This window comes from Gallus gallus, chromosome 10 (genome assembly GCF_016699485.2).
Source record: "Gallus gallus isolate bGalGal1 chromosome 10, bGalGal1.mat.broiler.GRCg7b, whole genome shotgun sequence".
Classification (NCBI taxonomy): Eukaryota; Metazoa; Chordata; class Aves; order Galliformes; family Phasianidae; genus Gallus; species Gallus gallus.
The window spans coordinates 1,348,858-1,364,978 of record NC_052541.1 but is presented as its reverse complement, the minus strand read 5'-3'; the positions used below and the strand labels follow the sequence as shown (position 1 = coordinate 1,364,978).

At 57.7% G+C, this 16,121-nt stretch overlaps 4 protein-coding genes and 1 non-coding gene across 9 annotated transcripts; 3 read left to right on the top strand and 2 right to left on the bottom strand.

The window, feature by feature from the left end:
- Positions 1 to 16: 16 nt before the first annotated feature.
- On the top strand, positions 17 to 1,995 carry RPS17 (ribosomal protein S17). Its single transcript, NM_204217.2, has 5 exons — positions 17 to 44; positions 189 to 340; positions 465 to 570; positions 1,629 to 1,694; positions 1,873 to 1,995. The coding sequence occupies exons 1-5, from the start codon at positions 42 to 44 to the stop codon at positions 1,951 to 1,953; spliced, it is 408 nt and encodes a 135-aa protein (NP_989548.1). The 5' UTR covers positions 17 to 41; the 3' UTR covers positions 1,954 to 1,995.
- On the top strand, positions 955 to 1,086 carry LOC112533226. Its single transcript, XR_003077130.1, has one exon. It is a non-coding gene; the product is annotated as a small nucleolar RNA SNORA71 (small nucleolar RNA).
- Positions 1,996 to 2,164: 169 nt separating the features above from the next.
- TERB2 (telomere repeat binding bouquet formation protein 2) lies at positions 2,165 to 7,167 on the bottom strand. Of its 2 annotated transcripts, none has more exons than XM_040706561.2 (7): positions 6,058 to 7,167; positions 5,624 to 5,705; positions 4,875 to 5,020; positions 4,648 to 4,709; positions 4,209 to 4,297; positions 4,026 to 4,117; positions 2,165 to 3,287 (listed from the first exon to the last, which is right to left on the bottom strand). In XM_040706561.2, exons 1-7 carry the CDS (start codon positions 6,656 to 6,658, stop codon positions 3,118 to 3,120), a joined length of 1,242 nt encoding a protein of 413 aa, XP_040562495.1. In that variant the 5' UTR covers positions 6,659 to 7,167; the 3' UTR covers positions 2,165 to 3,117. The 2 variants fall into 2 exon arrangements, with proteins under 2 accessions (XP_040562495.1, XP_040562496.1); XM_040706562.2 differs by having other exon boundaries at positions 4,026 to 4,114.
- On the bottom strand, positions 6,266 to 9,206 carry B2M (beta-2-microglobulin). The gene is made up of 4 exons (NM_001001750.4): positions 8,912 to 9,206; positions 8,532 to 8,810; positions 8,388 to 8,422; positions 6,266 to 7,405 (listed from the first exon to the last, which is right to left on the bottom strand). Exons 1-3 carry the CDS (start codon positions 8,976 to 8,978, stop codon positions 8,409 to 8,411), a joined length of 360 nt encoding a protein of 119 aa, NP_001001750.2. The 5' UTR covers positions 8,979 to 9,206; the 3' UTR covers positions 6,266 to 7,405; positions 8,388 to 8,408.
- Positions 9,207 to 9,369: 163 nt separating this feature from the next.
- PATL2 (PAT1 homolog 2) lies at positions 9,370 to 15,269 on the top strand. 4 transcript variants are annotated; one of them, XM_015279080.4, is made up of 19 exons: positions 9,370 to 9,430; positions 9,540 to 9,642; positions 9,802 to 10,094; positions 10,316 to 10,384; positions 10,472 to 10,537; positions 10,616 to 10,783; positions 10,958 to 11,041; positions 11,442 to 11,596; positions 11,924 to 12,007; positions 12,091 to 12,229; positions 12,393 to 12,513; positions 12,586 to 12,683; positions 12,981 to 13,025; positions 13,162 to 13,295; positions 13,537 to 13,696; positions 14,057 to 14,197; positions 14,279 to 14,376; positions 14,457 to 14,606; positions 14,990 to 15,269. In XM_015279080.4, exons 1-19 carry the CDS (start codon positions 9,407 to 9,409, stop codon positions 15,027 to 15,029), a joined length of 2,172 nt encoding a protein of 723 aa, XP_015134566.1. In that variant the 5' UTR covers positions 9,370 to 9,406; the 3' UTR covers positions 15,030 to 15,269. The 4 variants fall into 4 exon arrangements, with proteins under 4 accessions (XP_015134566.1, XP_015134567.1, XP_040562489.1 ...); XM_015279081.4 differs by lacking the exon at positions 10,958 to 11,041; XM_040706555.2 differs by having other exon boundaries at positions 10,616 to 11,041.
- The last annotated feature ends 852 nt before the right edge of the window (positions 15,270 to 16,121 follow it).

Below are 16,121 nucleotides of genomic sequence, written 5' to 3'. Positions count from 1 at the left end.
GGCCCTCCTCTGCGCTCTCTTTCTCCGCGGCCGCCGCAGCCATGGTGAGTCCCGGCCTCCGCCATCCGCCGCCATCGGCCGCCGGGGCCGCTCCCCGCGGGGCTCCGGGGCGCGGGGCGGGTTGCTGGGGGGCGGTGGGCCCGTAGGGGCGGAGGGCGGCCGGCGACCAGCGGTGCGTGTCCCCGCAGGGACGCGTGAGGACGAAGACGGTGAAGAAGGCGGCGCGGGTGATCATCGAGAAGTACTACACCCGTCTGGGCAACGACTTCCACACCAACAAGCGCGTGTGCGAGGAGATCGCCATCATCCCCAGCAAGAAGCTGCGCAACAAGATCGCGGGGTGAGGCCCGGGGGGGCGGGACCCTCCCCTGCTCGGCCCCGGCGCTCCCGCAGCGCCCCCGGGGGTCACCCCCTCCTGTGTGTGTGTGTGTGTGTGACCCCCCGTCACGCCGCCTGTCCCGCAGGTATGTCACCCACCTGATGAAGCGCATCCAGCGGGGCCCCGTCCGGGGTATCTCCATTAAGCTGCAGGAGGAGGAGAGGGAGCGCCGGGACAACTACGTGCCCGAGGTGCGGCCGGCCGCGCTCACGTGGGGTCGGGGCTCGGGGCTCGGCCGGTGGCACGGGGCTGTTTCATGGGGAGCGGTGCTTTCCGGGCGCCGGGCTGCGGAGCGCGTCCCCGAGGAGGGGCTGCGGAGGGGCCGGGTGTGGGGCACGCGTGGGACGCACCGTAGCCCAGCGCGGCGTTCCCACGGGCGCTGCCGGTTCCGTGTAGTCGGCACTGTTGCCGGCCGGGGGGCTCCGTCCTCCTCCTTCCTCGCTAAAAATGAGCTCGGTGATAACTCCTCGGCACACAGCGCGGCCCGAAGCCGCCGTGCAGCAGATGTCGCTGAAGGGCAGCCGTGGTGCGGTCCCGCGGCACACCCACCCCGCGGGGACCCCCGCGCTCCCTGAACCTGCATTCGAAAGTGATCGTGGTCTGCTGCGTGGCCCGGTCATTGATAGTGCAGGGAGAGGAACACGAAGGCGTTTCCCGTGTTTGGTTGGGTCTGTGCTATCCCTCCCAAACCCTGTAGCGTTCGGACATCGGCCTTGCACCCCTCCTCTCGATCTCCTGTAACGCTGTTAGCTGCTGTGCCGCACAAAAACAGCGTTGGGGGTGTGATTATTTGTGCTTCTCAGCTCTCCCAGTTGGCTGGTGCTTGGGTTGCTTATTTTAAATCTGGGAAAGCAGACAGTTCTGTAGGCCGGGACGGGGTGATGAGCCCGGTGCCTGGGCTTGGTGCGATTCCTCACTCGTGGTGTGTGGAAAGGAGCAGCTCTGCAGGTGCTCTCAGAGCCCTGGGGTGTCAGCTGTGACCGCTGCAGGGGGCTGTGCTCAGCTGCAGGTCACCGTGGAAGCTCAGAGCTCCTGAGCAGGGAAGGAGCTGCAGGCTGAACCTACTTGTTTCTTGCTGGTGCAGTGTAGCCTATAGTGGAAGGGAGCGCACAGAGATCGAGGTCTGGGTCTGGGAAGGGGAGTTGTGAGGTGTTCTGACAGGGTTCCTCCTGGCTTGCTCCGGTGGGGGCACTGGATCAGCTCCCCCCACGGCACAGCCAAACCTCTGCTGTCTCGCTTCTGTCCCCAGGTCTCTGCTCTCGATCAGGAGATCATTGAAGTGGACCCGGACACCAAGGAAATGCTGAAGCTCCTGGTGAGTAGCTCAGGCCACCCTGCTGCCTGGTGGAACCCAGCCCGGGTGGCGACCGTATCCCCAGCAGTGCTCCCGGGGCTACTGACGGCCTGGAACGCTCTGTCCCCGTGGCTGGGAGGGCTCTGCCTCCTCCCTTGGTGGGGTCTGGGCACACCGCTGACCCCGAGCTCTTTTCCAGGACTTCGGCAGCCTGTCCAACCTGCAGGTCACGCAGCCCACCGTGGGGATGAACTTCAAAACGCCGCGAGGCGCTCTCTGAGCCGCTCGTTATGTTGCTTTTACAATAAACGTGGGAAACCAACTCGGCCTGCTTGTTCTTTCAAAGCCCACGGCGGGGAGGAGCGGAGGGCTGCATCTCCCTGGGTTCTGCGTCTGAGGTGTCACTGTGAGGAGGACTTAACACCTTCCTGGTTGTTCGGGATGTGAGGTGCAGAGCTGTTGCTTGGCAGTGTCCTTAATGATGTTAGGGTGGTGGCGCACTGCTCTGAGAGGGCAAACATGGAGTGCCCTCGGAGCCTCCCAGCTTTGAGTGGGAAGCTCACAAGGTCGTGCGGTGCCAGAATAAAAGCTGTCTTTCTGACCAGATCTCTCAGTGCTTAGATGGAAGAGGAAAAGTCTCTCTGTGTTTATTTCTACAAGGGGAATGAACAGCTGAGCAACCTGCTGTCTGAGGGTGGAAGCCCATACAGGAGACAGGCCTTGAAGCCTCCAGGTGGACCCCCCATCTCCTACCATTGTCCCCGGGGAGAGCTGCATTCACCCCGCGACTCCCATCCTGCTGTACAGAGGACCTACCAGTCCCTGCTGTGCTCTTGGGTTCCTCCAGCAGAAAAGGGTTCTTAATCCATTTCCTTCCCTATTTTTTGCATGATCAGTGTCAGCACTTGTGCTCAGGACTGCGGTTTATGTGGGTTTTGCTAAGGAGAAGACTGGGGCCCATGCTCAGAACCCATTCAAACCCACAGGGCTCCTTGGAGGCCCTGAGCCAAAGGCTCTCCTGACTGTTGGCAGCCATGGGACACGTGTTAACTACCCCATACAAATAAAAAGGCAGAGGATTTGCTCTTTGGGGGGTACACTTGTATTTATGCTTGCTGTGGAATTTGCTTTCAGTAGTAAGGAGAAAAATGTTTGCAACAAATTCAGGCAGGTATGTAAAGTGTACTGAGCTGTCACCAGGATAAACCAAACACGAGTGGCTGAGAGCCCTCAAACACTGCAGGGATTTAACTCAGAATTTGCAGCTCAGTACCACCGATCTCCACTATGTAACTAAAATGCAGTGAGAACAAAGGCTGCCCGCTGGAATAACGATCAATCTGCCAGAAGGCAGGGAAGGCAGCCTTACTTGGGGGCAACCACAGGATGCTGGTTAACAGAACTGAACTGCCATACCTGGCTGATGGTGTTTGGCAGCGCTCCGTTAAGGTTTTGCTGAGAACAGCTGCCTGTTACTTAGAATTTTGTTAGTTTTCACATCAGGGTGAAGGCTGATTTCATTACGAACCCAGTAGGCGGTGTAACCTGCGGTGCCAGGAATGAAGTCGTGTAGCTCTCCGATGTATTTCCTCATGTGACGGGCAGAGGTGTAGCCTAGGGATGGAAAGTGCTGCTCTAAAGCCCAGCATTACTCTGTTGGGTGAAATGGGAACTATGGAACGTGGGAAGTGTTCAGGTGCAATCCCAGCTGTGCCCTCAGTTACACAAAGGCTGGCTGTGCTCTCAGGAGTTTGTAAGAACTGAGAACACAGAATCACAGAATCACAGAATGGCCTGGGTTGGCAGGGACCTCAAGGATCACGAATCTCCAACCCCCCTGCCGGGCAGGGCCACCAACCTCCCCATTTACTAGACCAGGTTGCCCAGGGCCCCATCCAACCTGGCCTTGAACACCTCCAGGGACGGGGCATCCACAACCTCTCTGGGCAGACCGTTCCAGCACCTCACCACTCTCCTGGTAAAGAACTTCCTCCTAACATCCAACCTAAATCTTCTCTCTTTCAACTTAAAACTGTTCCCCCTTGTCCTGCTGTTAACACGCACCAGCATCGAGGGGCAACCTAGGAAGATGGACCTCCATACCTGCGCAGTTCTGCACCAGGGACTGACACAACATGCAGATCAAAGCGATGAGCAACGAGCAGTGCTGAGCCATCAGAAACAGCAGTGTCAATAAAACCCAAGGTAATCTTTTGGGTGAATTTTAGCAGGTTTGGGGTCTGGCAGGTAGGTAGAAAGCAATCCCTGGGGGTGGTCCTGGCTCCACCAGCATCCGCAGCCATTTCCAAGCTATCTTCCACTCCTTAAAGGCCTACCCAAGCAGCACATTACCTGTCACCATGTTATTTATTGGATATTCCTGAAGTGCGTGGCATGGAGCTTCCCCCTGGCTGGATGCTCTTGAGCCCCTTATTCCTTCACTGCTGTGTTGGGAGGAATTGTGTTACTCTCTGCACTGGGTATCTTCTGACAGGAGAGGACTCCTCCAAGTCCCCCTGCCGTGGCCAGAAATACCTTTCGGATACGTTCTGTGCATCCTCCCCAGCTCCTTGCTCACACTCCTTGCTCACTGTCTCTGGTTCATCAGACAGCTTTTCTTCAGGCTGTGAGTATCAGCGCAGAGTTCATTTAAAATGGTGCACCACTCACAAGGAAGTTTTACATCCAGTAATACTTTTTGCTTCAAATGTACCGAGAAATGACCTCAAGAAGACAGCATGCAGTGGGAGCAAAGTGATTTGGAAAGAAAGCCGGAGTCCCGGGATCATAGAATTGGAAGAGCCCCCCCAGCCCCACCCCTGCATTAGGCTGCCTGCCCCCAGCCCAGGCTGCCCAGGGCCCACCCATGGCCTCGTCACCTCTGGGGATGGGGCACCCACAGCTCTGGGCAGCAGCTCTAGAAGCTCACACAAGTTGTTACAGCACCTACACCTGTGGGGTGTTTCTCACATACCTGTTCCACAAGGGAATCATCCATCTGCTCCCAAAGAAATCTACCAATTTTTTTCCTGATTTCTGCCATGAGCAAAAAAATGAGTGTAAAAGCAGCCCAGCAGCTCACTGAGCAGCACTGCACCCTGAGCAGTGAGGCACCGATTCCTCAGCCCCGGGGAGGAGGCATCGCTCCCAGCAGAAGGAAATCCCCCCCTTGGAGCAGGGGGACGGGGCACTGCCCCTCACCTTCCTGCAGGCAGGCGGGGGGCAGCACAAAGTGCCCCAGAGCCACGGGCTGCTGCTTGGCAGTGCTGCAGTTCACCCACGCCGAGAGATAACAGGAATGGAACACTGTAGCTCTGCCATCCAGGTACTCCAGGCTCTCATGTATGCTGGGAAAGAAAAGGGGCAGTTTCTAAAGGTAAGCACGACTACAAGCCAAACGGAAGGAGCTTTGGCTCCGATGAGTCTGGAATCAGCACTTGTGTTCTGCTATCCCCTGCGTTTCAGTTTTTTTTTGTTTGTTTTTTTGTTTGTTTTTTTTTTTTCCTGTGGTTACTTCCCCGTTTGCCCCATAGCCCTGGGATGGTGCCAACTTTACTTCAGACCCCAGGCTTTTGTATCAGGTCGGTCCCATTGCCTCCATTCACCCAGCTACAGGTGTCCTTTATCAGCTGGTTCTGCGCAGAGGTCTTGCACAGCACTAAGTTGAGGTGGGCTTTATTTCTGCTGGTGTGAATGCGGATGGATCAGCTCCTGCCTTGGTCTGCTCTCCCACAAAAAGCTGTGGCAGCAGCCACACAACACCATCCCCGCCACTGGGGAACATCAGCATTAACGCAAGCATTGACTTCCACTGCCTTTTGCTCCCTGCAAACCAGCAGAGCCCCTCCAGCACACCATCAGTGAGCAATGGAGATGGCGAACCCCGAGTGGGACGTTTCCCAGGCATGTGCTGGCCACTGGGGGTGGCACTAAGGGGGGTCAGAGCCAACCTGCGGGTATCGGGGTGAGCGGCATCGCTGCTGAAGAGATAATCAGCGTCCTGCCAGCGGGTGAGCAGCCCTCCGCCAGCCACTGCAGGAGGAAGAGTGGGGTGAGGACGAAGGGGAACCCCAGTGTGCACCTACACGTCCCCACAGACCCCACGTCTCCGTGCTGCAGCACACGGGCACAAACCCGTCGTATCCTCATCCCTTAACACATCCCCCACCCCAATGTGTCCCAGTGTGAGCCCAACACAACACACCCTCGTGCCCCACTGTGTCAGTGCACCCCGGCTCACTCCCACACGCACCCCAACGCATCCCCACACATCCCCCACGCTCCGCTGTGAATACCCCACCCCGTTCCACGTCCCCCCCACCCCAGCGTGTCTCCACACACCCCAAAACAGCCCCATGAACCCCCCTGCACCGCCAGGGCTCACCCCACAGCTGCCGGGGGCCGGGCTGGACGCTGTGGGAGAACCAGGCCTGGCAGCCCTTAAACATGGCGGCGGGGAAGGCCTGAGCAGCGCGAGGCGGCGGGAAGGTGAGGAAAAGGCAGCGGCGGGAAATGCTGAGGGGTGGTGGGGAAGAGGGGGGGATGGGGCAGAGGGACCCAAGGATGGGAGCGCAGCTTTCCTGCCAGGAATGTTCAGACCAGAGCCTGCTTTCAGGTATTTTAATCTGAGGTGAGGAGCGGCGGCCGCTCGTCAGCAAATGCTGTGTCTTTGAGTAAAGCGTGGCTTCCAGCAAAGCTGAAAGACAGAGGTTTGCATACATCTCATTGCTCAGCACAGACAGTGCAAATATAACAGAGCAGTCTACAAAGCAAGCCAGAACTGCATCAACCTCGAGCAGGCCAATCTTCATCCATGAAAGCACTGCAATAAATCCCCCCCGCCCAGACCCGAGATCCGCACCCCCCAGGTACAGCTGGACCCAGCAGGACAACGTGACCACAGCAGCCCCCCACAGAGCCACAGCAGCGGCCCCACTGTGCAGCACTGCCGCCTCCGTTCGGTAACGCCTCCCAAGGCAGCTCATGGAAGGAACAAAACACGTGGAGGTGAAAGCAGCTGACGCCCCACACCTCCCCTCGGCCCAGCTCTGAGCCTGTGTGCCCTGAAAACCAGCATTTAATCTTTTCTGGTTTTATTTAGGTAAAACTCATGTACAATTCACACCAGCAAAGAGCTCCAACAGATCTAATTGGCAGTGCAGATACTGAGAGCTACGTGCTCAAATAAGCCGAGGTGGGATTACTGCTTCAAGTCAAAGATATTTTAACACAAGCTCCAGCAATTGTTTATGGAGGACAGCTGTTACAGAGTAGGGTTTACTGATTTATCACTATTAATTACGTACCTTTCCTGGGGGATAGTTATGCACAACTTTCGAAGGCACGAATTTGCATTACAGATTTTCACAATTCCAATCCCAATCAACTTGCTTTGCATCTCCCTGCATCCCTGCAGGGGATCTTCAACAGCATCTCTGTATTTGCAAAACATCTGCCACACTCCTAAAGGCTGCAAGCCCCTTCCTCCCCCCCCCCCCCCCCCCCAGCAAGCTTTTCCTCATATCTTAATCCCTCAGAGCTTTAATTCCACACTGAAGAAAGTCAGGAACACAAAGTTCAGAGCACTGCTGCTAACCCTAGGGGAGAGCATCCTAAAAGAAGGAATTTCATGATGAAGATGCTTGCTCTTTGCCGTCATACCCAGAAGTGCGATGCAAAGAAAGGACAGAAGCTCAAGCTCATTTCAACTTGGAATGCAGAATTCTTCAGACCTGCATGGAAGAGAAGAGTGACATCAGTCGCTCTGTGCACTGCTTCAACTCTAAGTATTTTTTTAAGAACCTATTCTTCCAGTGCAATCATTTTCTAGCTTTCGAGCCTTTCCCACCCCTCAGTATTACGGGCTTTTGTGCTGCTAATTAAGAGTACCCTTTTCCTCCTCTGCTCACCTCACCCCTATTTTCTCCCGTCCCTGAATACCAACACCCCTCCCAGCCTTTGCAGGAAGAGCTTGAAAGTATTTTGGAAAACAGTAGCAGATAAAGCACTCTGATCCTTCTACATCTCAAGAAGGAAAGCCCAAGGGCTCCCCTCCTGCCCCATCTATAACGTTCACGTGACTCATGGCTCCATGACTCAGCCTAAAAGCGTTTGTTTCCTGAGCCAGCAGGGAGGGCACTTCCCATAAGGCCTGGAAAGGCTCAGCTCCCACCGTCAATATTTAACCAGCCTCAAGCAGAGTTCTCAGCAAAGGAGTTTCAGTTTCAAGTTGCGCTGCAATTCTTTCGACTATTCCACATCTCTGCAGTTTCCTCCATGGGGGCTGGGCTCGCTATTCACGCCGAGCCCACCCCCATCTCCTGCCATGCCCACCGCAGGCTAACCATCCTGCCTCCCCTGAGGCGCAGGGGATTTCCTAGCACGGGAACTTCCAGACCCCGTGTTCCATTCTCCTGGCTGGCAGGGAGGAAAAGCAGTGGGATGGGCAGTGACAACTCATATCGGCGTCTGGCAGATGTGCCAAAGAGCTTTGCTCCGAGGGCCTTTTTGCTTCTGGGAGAAAAAGCAGGGCTCTCGTAGGCTGGGTGCGGGTGAGCACTGGCTGTAACACTAAGCAGAAAGAGCTTCGGAACAGCCCTGCTAGCTGTTAGTGGGAACACAAGGGGTCTTTTAGCCGTTCATCTTGCTTGTTGGCTCTACGAGCTACTGAGGGTCCCCCCTTACCCGCAGGTCGCCAGGCACTGCGCCACTCACCGTGCTCATCCCGGGCACAGCTCAGAACTCGGGATCTGCGGAGAGAAAGAAGCAACGTCAGTGCCCGGAAGGCGGCGGCTCAGGGCCGCGGGCGCTCAGCAGCGCAGGAAGGGCAGCGCCGCGGGGAGGAGGGGGCGGCCGTACCCCACTTGTAGACCTGCGGCTCCTTCAGGGTCTCGTGCTCCACCTTGCACGCGTAGGTGGAACCGCTGCTGGGCGTGAAGTCGGCGTGCACCAGGCGCTGGAACGTCCAGTCGTCGTTGAAGGACATGTCGGAGTACTGCGCACCCTCCATGGGCACGCCGTCCTTCATCAGCGTGATGGAGATCTTGGGTGGGTGGAAGCCGGCCGCGAAGCAGTTGAGGACGTTCTTGGTGCCCGCAGAGGCGGGGAAGCGGGAGTACACCTGCACCTTGGGCGTCACTGCGGGGACGGAGGGGTGCTGAGCGGGGGGAGGCCCACGCGGGGAGAGACCCCAAAGGACGGCTCAGCACCCCGCGCCCCCGCCCGGCCCCAGTACTCACGGTCGGCCTGCGCCAGCCCGAGCAGCGCCACCAGGGTCACCAGCACCACCGCCGCCGCCTTCCCCATGGCTCCGCTGTCCGCTCCGCTCCGCTCCGCTCCGCTCCGCGCTCCTCGGGGAGTGGCCCCGGCCGCCCGCACGCAGCTCGCTTACACCCGCCTGGAGCGCGGCCAATGGCGGCGCGGTAAGCCCGCCGCGTCACCAGTCTCCGGGCAGAGCGGCAGTGTAGAGGTTACAGAGCCGGAACGAGGTGGCCCACAGCGCCTGCGAACTGCTGGAGCACCGCTTTCGCTTTCTCTTTCTGTTTCCCAAAAGAAGGTGGGCGTGGCCTAGCGTGTTGGGGGGGGGGGGGGGCGGGATGCGCAGGCGCACTGCGTCGGCGGGCGGTGCCGTGCGGCACAGCGCGTGCGCGGCAGCCGCAGCGCGGGAAACCGTAAAAGGCGGCGGGCGGGGCAGCGCGGCCCCGTAGAGGGCGGCGGGGCGGTGGGGCCGCGTCATGGCGGAGGGCGGTGAGCCCGTGGTGAGTGCCCGCCCTGCCCTGCCTCGCCCTGCCTCGCCTCGGCGCTGTCCGTGCTGCGTTCGCTCTGAAGCCTAGCGGTGCCTCCGCTGCCGCCTCTTTCTCCCCTTAGATCCTTGAGGACTACCTGCTGGTGGAGGATGCTCCTCTGCTGGAGGAGATGGCCGAGGAAGATGAGGAGCTCGACCTGTACAACGAGATGACGTTTGGGCTGGGTAAGGTCAGAAGGAGGCCGGACTGGGGGTGACCACCGGCACTTGGGGGGTGAGGAGGGAGAGGGTGGTGAGGAAGGTGGTCCCTAGCAGGAGCCGAGCTGGGGGGAGGGAGGGGTTGGCATCTGTATGCCCTCAGTGTGCTTTGCTTCTTCCTTCAAGACCGTGACTCTACTGAGGAGGACGCCGCCAAAACCCCGGTGCCTCCAGAGAGGAGCCCTGAGCTGTTGGAGCCCAAGGAACAGCCCCAAGTGGTGGAGGGGCAGCCACCAACAGAGGAGCAGGGAGAGCCCCAGGGTGAAGGTGGGACGGAGCCAGAGGCTGAGCAGGTGGGCTCTGAGGAGGAGGAAGAAGATGAAGAGCAGGGAGTTGAGGAACAGGAGGATGAGGAGGAACCCAACGACCTAGGAGACCCAGCAGTGATGAGAGCTGTACAGAGCAAGCCCACGCTGGAGGTGATGCCTGGTTGGGGTGGGAGGGGACCCTGAGTGAAATCCCTGGGGGTTCCCCAGTGCCCAAGCAGAGATGGTGGTGTGGTTCTACTGCTCCTTTCTCCATCTTCACTCTATGGACTGTGACCCCGTGGGGGGGCAAGGGGTGGTTCCGAGAGGGAACAAGGTCAAGCCCATGGTGCTTTTGCAAAATGCACGTCACTAACTGTCCTCTTTGCTCTCAGAGCCAGGACTCAGCAGTGTTGGACAGCAGAATTGGCTCTGACTGGGCAGATTTTGTCCAAGAGGACATGGTAAAAACATCCCCTCCTCGTTAGTAGCAGGGGCTTGAGTGCCTCCTGCCCCTCCTCTCCCTGTGCTGATCTCTGTTTGTCTTCTAGCTGGCTATGGACCCTATGGCCTGGGGCTCCTGCCCCAGCAGCATCCCACCCCACCACATGCTAGAGGTGCGTCCTTGGGCTGCCCCTGTGTGTCCCTTATGGTGGTGAGCAGTCAAGGCTCCATTCTGCCACCTCCTTTCACAGGACAAAGCCATCCTGCAGGTCCTGGAGAGGCCGCCTACTGCCACCAACATGGCCCTCGACTTTCTTGGCTCCCCTGTGCAGAGAGGGTATGTGGGTTCCCCACGGCAGAAGCGCCCTGACTTCAGAGGGATGTCCCCCAAGTCTTTCCCCCAGCGCTTCCTCCAGCAGGTACAGGTTTTCAGAGACTCTTGTTTTGCCCTTCCTCTACCTTCCCTGCTCCAGAAGCTGTCCCCAGCTCTGAGATGCTTCTACATTCTATGGGACCTACTACCAGGCTGGGATTTGTGGCTATGGCCACATCACCGGTGCCTGGCTGGTCCCAGTAACATCTTCTTCCTGCAGCAACCTCTGATACCACGCTCCACATCCTCCCCTCGGCCTTTCCCACCACCCCGCAGAGCCTCTCCTTTCTTTACTTCCAACCAGGTAACGGAGTGGGCTGTTGGCAGCCACTAACCCCACAAATGGTGCTATGTCCTGGAAGACACTTCCGAGCACATCTCAGCATCTCTCCCGAGTGGCAGCCTCTGCAGCTCAGTCTCATCCTTGGCACTCTTCTCTATCTTTGATGGGGATGGTTGTAGCTGTTGCTTCTTAAATACATGTATCCTGATGTTCCTGCACTGGGCCTGTTTGGTAGCACGTTGGAGCAACTTTGATGGACCTGGGCTGCACCAGGCAGCAGCGTGACTCTAGGGTACCCTTGTCTTGCCCAGATATGGGAACACAGAATGTGGCTTTGGTAGAGCCCAGCCATCCCTCCAGGTGCCCTTGGAGGTGACAGCAGGGTGTCCTGCCACCTGACCACTTTTCCCTTCCTTTCTAGTCCGCAGGGTATGTGTCTCCAGGCCCTTTCAGTCCCCTGTCGCCCAACATTGGCACCCCGCCACGGCCTCTCACCATGCACTTTGGCCCAATGTCTCATTCTCTGGATCCCTCTGTTTTCTTCAGCCCCTCCACCAGCGGCCATCTCAACCTCAGGTAGCAGGGGTGGCGAGTGGGGTGCCTGCCTGGGGACAAGGGAGCGGTGTCGCAGCTCTCATAGAAGCTGGTAGCTCTGTGGGGATGGCTCAAGTGTGGGTGCTGAGCTGTGGTTGTGATGATGAGGAGACGTCTGGTCCGGGTGAGGACCAGGTGGACCAGATGGACAGCATGCCATGGGCATGTCACTATTCATTGTCTGAAGGCCAAGGGAGCTGGTGGCCCTTGTGGCACTAAGCAAAGACCTGTCCAAGTGATGTCCCAGAGTTCTGGCAGAGATGCGTTGGAGCTCGTGTATTGTCTTCAGTCCTCATTGTCCTTTTGCAGTGTGCCCAGCCACCTCACCCAGCTGCACCCACAGCACCAGCGCATCCTGACCCAGCGGCAGCAGCAGGGTGGGACATTGCAGAGGTATGGGGTTTACAGGGGGAACTTGGGGGTGCCTCAGGGGGGCTCCAAGTGCTCACAATAGGCTGTGGTCTTCCCTGTGACAGTGTCTCCCCCAAGAAGCTGTGGTCCCCTAAAGCTGACCCTTGTGCTGGGCTGATGACCTGCAAGGAGAAGGACTGGGTTGTCAAGGTGGAGATGATCCAGCTGCAGAGTGAGAACTTGGATGATGATTATTACTACCAGGTGAGCTGCTTCTGTGGGGATCCTGTGGTCACCCAGCTTCCTGGAGCTACATATTCACACCTTAGGGAGCTAGCAGGTGCGGGGACTTGGGGTGCTGAGCCCTGTACAGGAATGGGGCAGAGGAACTCGGATGGTGCCATGTTATCCTTCTGGCTGCCTGCAGACCTACTACCACCGGCTGGAGCGCAAGCAGGCAGAGGAAGAGCTGCTGGGTGGGCGCAACAAGCAGGAGCCCCCCAAGCTGGTGACACCATTCATCCAGAAAGTGGAGACCTACAATTCTGGTGAGGGGCTGTTGCTGGGGTTGGGGTATGGGATGTGGGACGTGCTCTCACCACACTCCTGCTCTCTTCCAGTGGTGCGCATCGCTGGCTCACTGGGCCAGGTCGCTGTATCCACCTGCTACAGCCCCCGGCGGGCCATTGATGCTGTACACCATGCCCTGGTGGAGGAGGTAGGTGAAGGGGACAGCAGGCTCCAAGCTTCCTTCTAGGTCTTGGAGAAGTTTAGGAGGAGTGAAAGGAACTACCCTGGCTCTGGGTGTTGGATGGGGCATGTAGTGGGGCTGGATGTCACTTTTGTGGCATCAACAGGGTGGGATGGGACAGCCGGTGGTGGCTGTGGCCGCTGTGCAGGGTTGGTCTTTGTCCTGAAGCCACTTTGATCCCCAGGGAGCAGCTGGCCCAGAGCTGTGCCGGCAGCGGTGTCTGGTGCTGGCTGTAACTGTGCCTTCCTTTCTCCCCTCCTGAAGGCTGCGGGGAGCCACCGGCTTCGAGCGCTGCACAGGATTGAGAGGGTGAGTGGCTGTGGCCCTGCTTTGTAGTATGCTTTGCAGAGCAGAGGCTTGTCCTGGGAGGTCTGCCTTGGTGTGGGGGTCTTGAACATCCAGAAGGTGCTCCAAGCTGGCTGCTTAACCCTTGGCATTTCTTTAGCTGTTCCTGCAACTGCTGGAGGTGGAGGAGATGCAGCGGAAGATGTCCTTAGCCACAGAAGAACAGGAGCACAAGACCCAGGAAGTGGGACGGATCTATCAGGCCCTGAATATCAGAGCCTGCAGCAGTGAGGAGTAAGATTCTGCGGTGTGAAGTAGGGGTGGGCAGCATGTCCTCGTCCTAGCTGTGTTCCCTGTAGTCATGAGTAATGGGATTCTGTCCTCTGTATGTCACCCTAGTTTGTGGTGCCCCTATCTATAAGCCTTGTCCACTGGAGGTGTATGGGAGTGAGGGAGATGTCAGTTCATCTCCTAGATAGGCAGAAGGGCTTCAGGTCTCTCAGGGTTTGTGCCAATGGAAGCCTTCTTTCCCCAGGGAGGCAGAGGATGAGTTCCTGCAGGTTCTGTGCGTGCGGAAAGGCAAGAAGCTCACAGCACGACTGCTGCCCCACCTGGCCCCAGAGCAAGCAGAGAAGATCCTGCTGACCATCACCCACCACCTGCCCTTCCTCATGAAGAAGGATGCACCAGATGAGGCGAGCACTTCCAGTCTGGGGCAGGGGGGTGCTGGGTTGCTTTCTTCTATCTCTTTTCCTGGAGCTGGCTGTCTTGCTGGGTATCAACAAGGCTGGGTGGATGGTTGGGTTGACATGGGAAGAGGCCTATGAAGGGCAGGCTCAGAGCTTTGCTTCCCCCGTTGAAGTGGAGGAGGAAGGTTGCTAGGAAGTGTTAAGGTAGTTCTGAGGGCCATGTATCCCTAGGATGTGCATTGTGGCCCCTGCATCACCTCTAACCCCCTGAAGGTAGAGATTTGGGATAGGACTCAAGGATGGGGATGGGACAGCTGTGGGTCAAGCAGTCTCAGATCCCTGCTCTCTCCCCTCTGCCCTGCCCAGTCTCTCCCCCTGCTCTACAGCCCTTTGAATGAGGTGGTGGGCAGGATGACCTTCAGCAGGCTCATTGAGGTCCTGCAGGAGATGACCAGGACCCTGCCTGAGTCTGCTGAGCTCCCACTCACTATGGCCTTGAAGAACCAGGTATGTTGGTATCCCCACTATGCAAAAGGCACCACAGATGGACGGGCAGCCCATGATTCAATTCCTGATGCATCCCTACAGTTTGGCATCTCCTTGCTCTACTCCCTGCTGAGCCGTGGCGAAGGACTGTTGTCCTCTGAGATACCACTGGAGCCACACATTGGGGACTTCGAGACGTGGTGAGGAGATGGGGCTACATAAGCATGGCTGGGGTTGGCTGACCAACAATGGCACTCACTTGTCCCCTTGGTGTCCCCAGGACAGACACAGTATTCCTGGTTGCTCGGGAGCTGTCACAAGTGCCCAAGGCTTTGCTGGTGGAACCACTCTTTTTGCCCAGCAATCTCCTCTCACTCTTCTGCCGCTACCTGGACAAGCAGACTGTCCACCACCTGGAGGCCAAGATGGAGTGAGTACTGCCTGGTGCTGCCCTGTAGAGAGAGGGGATCTGTTGGGACCAGATTCCTGGGAGAGGAGTGGTAGAAGTGCGAGACTGCAGACCCCTGCTGTGCTGGAGGACACAAGTCCATATAGAGCAGTTTGCCCATGATGGTCCCTAGTGCCATCAAACTTGCAGTGCTTACTTTGACTTGAGCAGATCTGATGTGCTCTTGGTGCATCCCTCTGGGATGAATGAATGTGGGGGTAGAAAGCTGGGGAATCCCTTCTGCAGTCTGGCTAGGCAAGCTCTGGGGCACAGCACAAGGTGGTGGCTGGGCAGGTAGGCTCCTGGTGGCTGTCACCAGTGTGGTGTGACAAACCTGATGCTTCAACCTTGCTCCTTCCCCACAGGTGCTCCCCACTGCCGTCGGAGGCTCCCATGCCATGCTAGGCCCTGAGAGCAGGGCAGGGCCTGATGGAAGGACTTTGAGTTTTGAAGCAACCACAACCCGGGTGCTGGGCACTTTGGGTGAGCCGTGTGCTGGCTGGGGATGTGGGTAACTTATTTTGGCCTCACACCCTGCAGCAGCGCTTGGCAGGTGCTGAGGTCACTCTGCACTGGGGCGCTGGGAGCACCTGCAGGGGGTGAGTTTATGTATAGCACTTGAAATAAAAAAGGTGATTAACAAGCGCTTGCATCTCCTGTGGGCTGCCTCTGCTGTGTGTGGGTGACCTGGATCCAATAGAGGCATTGCTGGAGCACGGGCCTGGAGACCCAGGATGGGGATAAAGAGGATCCAAGAGTGCAGGAAAAGCAGGGAAAACCCAGAAGGAAGATAAAGAGGATTGAAGGAAAAGGCAATGATGAAAACGGCTGTGGAAGTGTTGGAGGCTCAGAGCTTGCATGGATGTCAGTGGCAGGGAGAAAATGAGTGGAGAATGGGGAAAGGTGTGTGCATGCAGAAGGGGACACGGTGAGGTATGTGTGTGTGCACAGGAAGAGCAGTCCGAACACATGGCTGAGGACAAAGCCCCTCTTTCTGCTGAGGGCTTGGAGGTGTCACGATGGAACACCTTGAAGTTACAGCATCATCTTTCCCTTTTTTTAAGGTGACCATGGCTGTCACCAGCTTACCCCCAGGTCTGCCTCTAGGACCGAGGGGTGCCTAGATATAACGTCCCAGGGTTTAGATATCTTGGTGGTGGCTGCCTGACTTCTAGCTGTACAGTGGGATTTCTCATCCTAGGCGGGGGGAGATCATAGAGTTGCAGACTTCCTGGTCTGCGAGGGTGCACTGCTGGCTCATTGCCTGCTGCCCTCCCCAGCACCCCGGGCCCTTTTTGGCAGGGCTGTGCTCCATCCTTACACCCCCAGCTTGTGCTGACTGCAGGGCTTCCACGACCCAGCTGCACACCTTGCACTGGGCTTTGTTGAACCCATTGGGGTTCTCCTGGGCCCATTGCTCAGCCTGTCTGGGTCCCTCTCGAGGCCATCTGTTTGCACGTGGATGACTGGCATGTCAAAAGTAGTTCAGGATTTAAG